The sequence below is a fragment of the Alligator sinensis genome, unplaced genomic scaffold, assembly GCF_000455745.1.
Source record: "Alligator sinensis unplaced genomic scaffold, ASM45574v1 scaffold861_1, whole genome shotgun sequence".
In the NCBI taxonomy this organism is placed as follows: Eukaryota; Metazoa; Chordata; order Crocodylia; family Alligatoridae; genus Alligator; species Alligator sinensis.
The window spans coordinates 907670-918897 of NW_005842153.1; the positions used below are offsets into that span (position 1 = coordinate 907670).

Genomic DNA, 11228 nt, shown 5'->3' on the forward strand with positions numbered 1-11228 from the left:
GAGGAGCCGTCCTGTACTGTAAATACAGGTAATCGTTTTTATTTATTCTTAATAAAGAAAAGGTCTAAAGGAAACTCCAACTTGATAACTTTGTTTTAATTTGCATAACTCTTACATATTACAGAACATAAAAATACAATCAGCGAAAATTATAAAAATGATGTACCAAAAAAATTAAAGTTATAAAAAAAGACATTCAGATTAACATTTTAGTCATCGAATCCTTCAAAGTGTGGTAGTGGTTCGGGATCATCAGCGTCATCATCAGAGTTATCATCGGAGTTATCAGCAGGGGTCAAATTGGTCAACAAATTTTTCCGCTGCTTCTACGTCCGTGCTTGCCGCCTCACTGCTGATACTCCGATTATGCACGTTGAATCTCCGACGAAACCATTGAAACCATCCATGGCTTGCCGTAAATGTTTCCGTCGATTCTTCGCCTTCGCGCGCCTTCAAAGTCTCAAAGATACTGTGTGCCTTGGCTTGAATTATTAAAAGGCTCATCAGCATTCTTTTTTGTATCTGGTCGTCAAACCAGATCGCCAGTAATTTCTCCATTTCATGAATGAGGCCTTTCCGCTGCCTAGTTATTATGGCTTTAAATCCTGTCAATGCTTTCACTGCCTCTTTCACTCTATCTTTATCCTTCAAGATCGTCGAAATGGTCGAATGCACCAGCTCCAAGTCACGTGCTATCGCTTTAACTTTCTTACCAGCTTCATAGTCGTTTATGATCTTCATTTTCATCTCAAGATCGATAGCCTTCCTTTGTTTCTTGGTGCTTCCTCCAGGTGAAGTCATGCTCTTCCTTTTCGCCGACATCTTGTACTTCCGTTTCCATGACCGCGCGGTCGTAAGTCCGCGCGGTCGTTAAACAGGCAGGTCGTTAAGTGAGGAGTACCTGTAATCATAATAGACTATAAAATTATAAAAATTTAAAACACTGCTGATCTTCATTATCTCTTCTTCTGTAATGAAAATGCTAATATTGGAGGCCTTTATCTCATTTTCTGCCTTTTCTAACTGAATTGTAGTTACTACCTTTCTCCCTGTCCTACAAATCTATCTACTGTACTTCAGACACCCAGTACTGTAAAAAATCCACTGTGCACATAGGCACATTTGGGTGTTTGAAAACCAAGGTGCGGGACCAGTAAATGAGGCTTCAGGAGTGACTGCAAATCCTGCTCCCAGCCTTCCCTCTGGCCCAGGAGCAGGCAGACCACAATGTGGGAGCTGCAGCCAGGGATTTTTTTAAAGTCACCAAATCAGGTAAGAATCTCCCTTGCTCTTGGCACCCTCTCCTTTCTCCTCTGTACTCAATGGCACCCTTTCCTTCACTCCCACTTGTCTCCTCATCCTTTTCTCTACTTATATCTCCAGGTGCAGGGAGAGGAGACTTGTCTGCCGTCACCACTGTCCCAACATCTCTTGCCATTCTCCAGCTGGGGCTGCAAGGAACAGCTGCATGGGAAGCCAGGCTTAGCCAGGCACGGTGATGTGTGGGTTTCCTCTCCCTGCAGCTGTTCCCAGGTTGGCAGGGAACATCTGGGGGGATGGGGGAGGGCGGGGAAACCCACCTACTGCTGCTATCCTCAGCTAAGCCTGGCACCCTGCAGAGCCATTCCCTGCAGCCCTGGCTGGACTACAGCAGGAGTGCCTCTGCCTCTGGGGTTCTCCCAACCCTTTGGGTCAGCTAGGGACAGTGGCAGGCATACCCTGCCTCCACCCAGAGGGGATGTCAGTCCTAGGAATAATCTTAATATAAGTTGTCTGAGAAAACTGGACCTAATCTATTCTTTGCAGTTAGATAGTTGGGGACTGCTCTAAAGTAGATGGACATGGAAGCAGGCACGTAGCTGCCCTTTTTCGTTTGAGATGAGGGAATAGATGTGGAGGACCAGAATATTCTGAATGCTCTTGCTGTTCTGAGCTTGGAGTGAACATTCAAACCATGTGACAGATAACTGGATAGAGTTTGGCTGATGATGTGCTTAAATGTAGATTTCCAGTATGAGAACAGAAATTCCTTCCCTTAATATAACTATTCAAATCTTAGTGCCTTTTTGCTGACACACATTTTTGCCATTCATTTCAGAGGAGTTCCCTCCTGACTTAGACCTTCATGTACTGCCCTAACTGATCACATATATCAAAGTGCTACCACTGCTCCTACTCTTAATGTGGTTGCAGTGCTAGGAATAGAAATGGTCCTTATAGTACTGTAATGAAAGCCTCCTTGAAAATGCATTTACAGGATGCCTTGTATTGGTTAAAAAAAAATCAATTCCTCCCCCTAATTCTTACCAGTATATAAAAACTGTGTTGTGATGGAACTGCAATCAGCATTTGCCTCTTACTCTGCAATATACATTTTACAGATAGTATAAGGTGTCAGAATCCTAGTTCAGTATTTTGTCCAATGACTGTTAAATGTATAAAGAGGAATCAAAAGACAGAGCTCCTTGTCTTGAGTGAGTGGAAATCAGTGGGCTAAAGAGTCATCCTCTCTTCCTTGGGCTGAATAATGTGTATAGACGAAACAGGGTCCTAAATTGAAGTGGTAGGTTTTTAAAAACATCTCTTCAATTTAGGGCAAAGTAAACCTTCGTGTTGTGTACACCTGTGTCTTACCTGCCTCTCCAGTGGCGGGCAGGAGAGGGCAAGCTGTGGGTGGACGGAGTGGTCCCTGGGCTGCGGGGGTTAGGGGGCTGATGCTTCTCTCCGTGGCAGCAGTGGTCCCCCACCCCACCCAACAGGTGGCACTGGCCTGCAGGCACCCAGCTTGGGCAGTCCTGGAGGGCACCGCAGCCAGGGACCAGGTCCCCACACAGCTCATGCAGGCAGGCAGGTTCCAGGGGGAAAAAAGATCAGGCTCACCAGTGGGTTTTTTTGGCTTTTTGTTTGTTTTTGTTTGTTTTTACTTTGGTGGAACCTGCCTTCCCAGGCTGCTGCCAGGCTCCCTGCATAGTCCCTGAGCTGCGCAGAGCCTGGTGCTTTGCTCCATGGCTGTAGGGCAGCAAACTAAAACTCCTCAGAGGTGTTTTAGTTTTCTGCGTCCCAAAGTCATTTAAGGCACATTATGCCGCCCAATGTGCTATAGCGGCTGGAATTAATGTGCAATACACTGCTGATGCATGCAAACACCAACACTATTAAAGCGGTTTAACCCAAGTTAAAGTGTTGTGCACACACCCCTCGTTTTGTCTACACATGCCCAATGAATCTAGAAGTTGTTTTTTTTTTCTGTACAATTAACAAACTTGAGGGAGAGAGATGGAGACTGATCCCAGAATACTCTTGAGAAGTGTGAGCTGTGGATGTATGTAGTTTACATCATATAGATGGCAGGATGGATTTGCATCATATAGACAAACCAAATCAGAGATGTATAGCTTAAGCTTTCCTAAGCAGTAGCTTGCTTCATCAAGAACTACAGGAAGTAGAACTTCTAAATAGAAAGCATGGATTAGAATACAAAGGAAAGGGAAGGGAGGAGGAAAAAGGAAGGGGCACTGGTGAGAGAGGCAAAGTAGGTAGGAGACAGAAAAAAGCAGTTAACCCACTGAAGGACATAAGGGTTATAAAAGCTAATCCAGGTAATGGGAATCTGTAGTCATGGTTTAGACCATACTTTACACAGTCCCCTCTGTGAATGATTTCTTGTTCCACAATTAACTGTTCAAGTTCATTTTTAAAGTTTTTTGTTGTCTAAGAACAGCCACTTTGAGGTCAGTGATGGAATGCCCAGATAGGTAAAAATGTTTTGCCACAAGCTTGTGTGTCTTTCTGGAATTCATATCAAATGGTATGAATTCATTCTTACATGTAGGGCTGAGTTTGATGTAGACAGAAGAGCTAGGGACAGACATTCAAAAAGCCTGAGCCTGAATTGATTCAGTCTTTGCAGGTTCATCTAACTGGGTGTGGCTAAACCAGTTTGTAACTGTGAAGACACCCCCTCTGGACTGAAGAAATGCAGGCCTCCCTTCCCTTTTTACAGTGCTGATCTGAGGAGGGGTGTGGCAGGATGCTCTGATTAGGGAGGGGTTCCCCCCCTTGCTGTTGATAACAGAGCATTGAGTTACACAGCAGGGAGTTACACAAGGAGTTGTTAGCATTTATCAGCCCATCAAACAAAGCAAAAGCTTCTCTCATTAGTTCAATCTCTTCTTAAACAACATTTCCAAGGAAGAAACAGGGAAACATTACCAGCTACCTGTTGATTAGCTCCAAAAAGCCCTAAGCCAACACTGTTCTGTCTGCCTTTGTCCCATCTGCCACAGCACAGACCGTAGCTAGCATGTGGTATGCTAGCTAATGCTGAGAGGTGTCTGTGTAAGGCAGAGAGGAGGGGGGAATCCCTGCTTGAGCAGGGAGTGGTGGTGGGTAGGGGGGAGCAGGAGGAAGCCAGGCAAGTGCTGCTGTACCTGCAGGCTCTGCTGGAACTGCAGCCTGGGAGCAGAGGGCAGGGACCAGCCATGCTGGGCTGGAGCAGAGAGCCCCATCCAGAGTTGCAAAGCACCTGGGATGCTGGAGGACTCTGATTTAACTTAAATAAGGAATGGGTCTGGGACAGACACTGCATAAACTGATTTGACCCAAATCAGTTAAATCTGATACTGCATTCAACCAGGTTTATCTCAAACTGGTTTCAGCCATTTTCAAACTGGTTTATGTGCACTGAACATCTGTTCTGTTACAGGTTTAAACCAGTTTCTGGTCACTTAAACTGGTTTATGTGTAATGTTTGCCCCTAGTCTACAGCGGCTGTAAGTGATGGCATATGATGGTGGTAGAGGTACAGGTAAAAGAACCTTGGATGTTATAATCTGTTATTTGGTCCAGTGATGATGTAGTCTGTGTTGATGATGGGGCACAGCTGGTATCTGGGTCCAGAGCAAATTCCGGTGCCCTGGGGATTATAGGAGTTATGTAGTGTCTTGCTGGAGAGATGCTGTTTAAGGTTGGGGGCTGCCTGTAAACCAGGACAGGTTTGTCCCTCATGGTTACCTTGAGATTGTCATCATTTTCCAGGAGGGATTGGAGGTCAGTAATGTTCTGTCTAAGACATTCAAGTTGGGGGTTGTAGCTGCCAGTCAAAGGGATTCTTTTGTTATGGTCTTGGGGTTCATATTGTATCAGGTTGGTGAAGGCTCTGTTGATCTGATTGGCTATGGTTTTTAGACTGTATTGGAACTGTAGGAGCTTCCTGCTCCAGATTTTTAAGGTGTGCATGCCGGTCGGTGAGATCAAAGCAGATATGGGTGTAATGCAAAGTTTGGTTGCAGAGGTAGTGTGCTTAGAATGAACTGCTGGAGCACTCTGAAGGTTCTCCCCTCCCACCTACCTTGCCGCTCTTAGCAGTGCCCACTTTCTTCTTCATCCCGAGTTCCCTACTCTTTATATTCAAATCTATGCTTTCTATTTAGAAGCTCTGCTTTCCTCAATCCCTTTACAGCATCTGATGAAGTAAGCCCTCTGCTTACAAAAGTTTATGCTATACATCTTTGATTTAGTTCATTTATAAGGTGCAAATCTACCCTGCCTTTTGCCTGACTTCAGACTAACATAGCTAATTATCTCTCTATTTACATAAAGTGCCAGGCTATTTTAATTGGCTTTAAAAAATCAGGTGAAAGTATTCAACTTGTGGATAAAAAGGTCGTGTGTGTGTGTTAAATATTGGAATGTCTGTCAATAAAATAGTGTTGTTTCTCAGGTTTTTTAGACTGTACACTACAGTAAGTTGGTATCTTCAGTGAATCACAATGTGCCAAATGGTGGCAAATACCAGTTGTATGTGATCCTAACACTAAACTTGTCATCACTCTGCAGCTCTGCAAAGAGTTTTGTGATCCTTTAGGATAAGAAGGTTTAGTAACAGCTGTTTATTACTTAAAGAAGGGGAAAGAGGATACAAAGTCAGCCATATAGCTAGGTTATAAGATTCATCTACTATAGGCTCATAGGAAAGGGTCATAGGAATGTAGGGATGGAGGGGACTCACAAGGTCATCTAGTCCAGCCCCCTGTGAAGGCAGGGTCGCCCCTGACTAAACCATCCCAGCCAAGTGTCTGACCTACGTGGTCTTGAAATTTCCATAGATGGAGATTCTACAGTTCTCTAGGTAGAGCCTCTTCCAATGCTTGACCACTGTCATAGTCAAAAAGTTCCTCCTAATCTCCAATTTAAACTTTCTGCTGCAGCTTGAGGCCATTGCTCCTAGCCCTGTCCCCTACAACAAAGAAAAGCCCATCTCCATCCTCTCTATCATTGCTATTTAGATATTTGAAAACTTATAAAATCCCCCTCAGTCTTCTCTTGTCTAGACTAGTAACCCTAGCTCTTTCAGTCTCGCTTCCCAGGACCCTTATTTGGAGTAGATTCTCCCCAAACTACTCACATCCTTTTTGAAATGTTGGGCGCAAAAGTGGACACAGTACTCCAGGTGAGGAGTGCTGAATAGAGGAAGTGCTGAATAGAGGAAGAATCATTTCCCTTGATTTGCAAGGGGACTGCCCTATAGCAACACAGAAATAACGAGGGGGTGGGAAAATGACAGTAAAATAGTCTTGTCTGCATTGCAGGAAAGCAGATTTATGATTAATTGGAGACGTTTTTCAAACACACACGAAAGTAAGTTTGTTTGTCACATGCATGATCAGGATCCTGGCTAGGTAGTTTCTACCCTCCCCCCGTCCCCCTGCCATGTGCTGTTTTTGGTAGGCTGGTAAAGTAGTAAATATTATTAAGAATGGTGTATAAATATTTTTGTTCTTCTTTAGTGCTGCATAGTCACTTAGCAAACTCTGGTATGGGCTTGATTTTGATTTATTGATTTATTGGATTATAAATATTTGTCAGTTACTACAGTGTTCAGATAAGGAAGTGCTTTATAAATATAAATACCTCTGAGGTGGCAGAGACTGGATGTGCCACAAAGATGGACCATTCATATGAGTACAGAAGAGTGCTTGGGAGGAAAGAGAAAGAGGGTGTGCTCTGTCAAACTTATAATAAGTGACAACATTTCCAGCTGGTTATGAACCTGAAGGGAGTCCCATAGGGTGTTCACACAAATTACATTTTGTTGTGCAATCAGCCACTGAAAGCGCTCTACAGTCATGCCTTTACAGAAGGGCATGGCTGCAAGGTGTTTTTAAAAGGCCTGATCGCAGGACAAACTGAATCCTCATTACATAGAGGAGGGGAAGGGAGTGGAGGGAGCTCATTCTGGGGTTGTCCAGTTGGTGCTGGAGGATGAGACAGGTGGATTGGAGCCCCCTTGGGGTGGGAAGCCTCCAATCCACCTACCCCACCTTTCAGCACTGGCTGGGCAACCCTCAGAACAAGCTCCTTCTGCTCCCTTTCCCCCCTCCCATTCTGAAGACAGTGCTGGGGCTGGGAGGTGGGAGGGGCAGGGCTAGGTGACAGTATGCAGCTGCTCTAACCTGCAGCTTGAACCTCCAACCCCTGGGACCCAACAGTGAAGGTCTGTTGGGTCTGGGGGATCACTGTAATTCATGGCGCTTCCTGTGAAGCACCATGAGTTACAGTGGGGGGCTGTACTTCTGTCTGTGTCCATAAATCCCTCTGGGCTAGGAATTGATTCCTTCTGAGGCTGGTGGATCTGAACTAGGGACATGAGCTTTCCATTTATGGGACACAAGAAATCACTGAAGGATAAAAACTAATGGAACCACCTTATATTTTCAGCACGCAGTCTGGCTGACAGGAGTGATTAAGCTACACATATGCAGTCATAGCAGACGCACACAAACAATATGCTTTAGGGGAAGACCGCAAATATGCTAAAAATCATAATCTGATAAACTGAAATGCTTTCAAAGTACAAATGTCCTGTCAATGCTTTTCATAACAAAAATGATCACTTAAGATTTTACCACAACCTAACTATTCACAATGTAAACAGCAACAAAACTGATGATTTTTCCAACACTTAATGTCTCTTTCTTTATGGAAATAAATGTTTTGGCACCAAACTCTTACTTATGATTATGCTAACAAGAGCCCACAGTGCATGTGAAAATGGATCAGCATTTGGTTAGACAGCTGAGCAAGAGTAGATTAGATATGCAGATAGAGGGACTCCTTTTACAAACCATTTTCCGTCTCTGAAACTTATTTTGCTATCAGTGTCTTCATCTTTCCAATGCAGTCAGGAATCTTGTTCCAAAATCTAGAGGCCGTCCTTGCTTGAGAAAAGGGGTAGTTCAGTAGTTCTTCCCCCCTCCCCCCAACTCGGGCACCCTAAATCTAGCTGTGGGCTTTGCTTTGTTTGCTTCCCTCAAAATCCACAAGACTGGGTCATGGCAAGCAACTGCAGCTGGTTTTTTGGAGTGGCATGTTGGGGGCTGGGTGGACTGTGCCAGGGGTTGAATGAGAGTTTGGGGTATTTGCTTCTGCCTGCACCATTTATGGTGTTCAAAGGCAGCTGGTTCAAGATGCCATTGAAGTACTCAGCTGGTGTTACAGAATCCAGACTGTTAACTCTCATAGGGCTGTGTGAAATTTCGCCGAGTGTTTTGTTTCAAAGCTGTTTTGATGCATTTCAAGCTTGAAACAGCGAAATCAAAATGAAACAGCTTCAAAATGAAATAAGGGCACTCCAAACATTTTGAAAGTTTCAAAATGTTTCAAGGTTCAAAGCAACCCAGTGGTGGGAGGCAGGGGAGAGTCAGGGCTGCCCTCCAAGTGGCTCCGCAGCCGCATGTAGCTCAGTCCCGCTGGGAGCATGGCCCTGGCTCTCCCTGCCTCCTGCCGCCGGGCTGTGCTTTGTGGGGCTGGCAAAACTGATTGGAGCACAGTGCCAGCTCTGCCCACCTCCTGGTGCCGGGCTACCCTCCAATCGGCTATGCCAGCCCCATGAAGCTCAGCCCGGTGGTGGGAAGTGGAGTGCAGCACCGTCTCTGTCCACCTTCCGCCACCAGGCTGAGCTCCATGGAGCTGTGCTGGATGCGGGCTGTGTCCAGCACTGGTCCCAGGTAGCAGCCTCCTGCCATCTGGCACAGATCCAGGGGTTGCACCCCCAGGAGGAGTCCAGCACAGCCCCACAGCCCTCCTGGGGGCGTGAGCCCCCTGGATCTGTGTGCCAGATGACGGGAGGCTGCCGCTGCCAGCATATTTTGCTTTCAAGACTTTGAGGTGCAGTTTCAGAGAAACCTCTGCATCTATCTCTTTGAAACTTGGCAGACTTCATGCCCTCAGAGGGGGCTACCATCCTTGCAATTTGCATCTGAATCAGGCAAGAAATGACAACGTTTTAGGCATTTTCATGATTCCCCATTATAGCCTATGGGTGAAACGTGAAAACAGTTTCAACAAAACAAAATGGGACAGTGCTTTGAAATGAAATGATGAAATGAGACACTGTCTCTTTGAAATGGTGAACTGGACATTGAAATTAAATGATAGTGTTTCGCACAGCCCTACTCTCTCAGCATCTTGACATGGCTGCCAGAGATGTAGCTAAGCTGGTTTGTTGGAGTGGTCGCTTAGCACCCTTTATTTCTGCAGGGTCCTAGTGACTATAGTATTACTGTGTGTCATTTTTTTCACATCAAAGGGTTGCCTGCAGTGACTTCCACTCCTTTGCATTCATCACTTGACACGCACAGAACTAGGTTACCTACAGTGTTGGTCTGCTACACTTCTAACTTTTTGTGACTCCTGGTTGCCATGACTTTTCAGGGTCTGCATTAAATAACTTTGTATGATCCTATGATTCCATAAATTCTATGATCCCAATGATAATTTTCTACGATTATATATGCTCTTTCCTTACAAATTTTAGCATCTCCTTCCTTCCCTCCTTGCTTGCTTCCTTTTTGCTATCTTTCAGTTTGGATGAGTCAATTCTAAAGAAAACAAGGAGGCCAAAACTCAACCTCAGTGTGTACATAAATAGTTGGTTGGGGTGAAAGCCCATTCTCAGGCACTGCTCGTAACGTGCATCTTGTCCATATTGGAATCCACCTCAGGATCCAAGCAAGCCTGGCAGTCTTTCTGTGCTGCCACCACCTTGTATTTTGGAGCTGCTGCTCTGGGTGAAAGGGATGTTGTATATTCTGCCGTGCTTTGAACTTCAACAAGCGCCTGAGATGTAGATGGAGCACTGAGTTTGGGGCAGTGCAAGGGCTGGATCAGGTGGTTATTACTGCTACTTGATGTTACTAATATGGAACCGGTTTTTTTCCCCCTCATGTAGGACATTTTTGTTAATAATACTTTGAATCAGGGCAATAGTTCCCTAGGAATCCTGCACCTTACACTGTGGCACTAATAACTGGAAAGAAGTTGAAAGTAATCAGAGCTCCATATCAAAATCATCCCGCCTTGGAATGTGCCAGATACAATAAACAATCCTGATGGACGTGGATTTGATTACAATATGAATCCAAGGAAAGGAGGAAATTTTAATTCCCCACAGACAAATCAGGGCACTACATAGTCCATGTTCATATAATTTCCAGTTTCATAGGAATTTCCTCACTTTTCTCTCATCCCTAAACCCATGGCTCTTCTTTCCCCTTTGTATACAAATAAAGGGCTTCTCAATGGCTTTATAATAGTCCCTTTCTTGATTCATATTACTTCTCCTTCCTTCAAGTGAAATAGAAAAGGTGCTCTCTCTGTTACCTTTTTTTAAAAAGAGATCTGAAGAACTAAAGCTGTTCTACACTGCACATAAACTGTACTTTCACTAGAAGAATAACTCTTAATTCAATGCAAAAGGTCATACGAGCCCAAAACCAAAACAGAGCTATCTGCAATGTCACCTCATAATGATGAAACAAGCACACTAGAACTCAATTTTTAGGGCATTCACAGGAATGATTTCCATTCCTAAAGATAATTGTGGGGTGGAAGTGCTGTTTCTATTTTCAGTGAAAAGGAAATAAGGAATGAATCTGGGAAGAAGAGAAATTCTGGGTGGGTTGGGAGAAGAAAAGGAAGCAGAAGTAGTAGAAGAAAATAAAAGACGGTTCTCAAAATTCTCAGAATTTATCTTATCTGATTTGAATTGTACCTTCAAATTCATTGCCACGAGTTATATGATACAAGCCTTTTTTTGGTACTCTAGCAGTGTTAGATGCCAGAGTAGGATGCTATTCTTCCTCGTTGACACTACAGCTGTTCATCACCTAGTGACTTCCTCAGTGTCTTTGTCAGCCCCCTCCTCTTTGGTCCTGGGATCTTCCTGC

The 11228-nt window shown here is 44.5% G+C and overlaps 1 protein-coding gene across 1 annotated transcript; it reads right to left on the reverse strand.

Moving 5' to 3' along the window:
• Positions 1-285: 285 nt before the first annotated feature.
• LOC102367950 (tigger transposable element-derived protein 1-like) lies at positions 286-822 on the reverse strand. Its single transcript, XM_006025553.1, has one exon. It carries the CDS (start codon positions 820-822, stop codon positions 286-288), a length of 537 nt encoding a protein of 178 aa, XP_006025615.1.
• Positions 823-11228: the final 10406 nt, after the last annotated feature.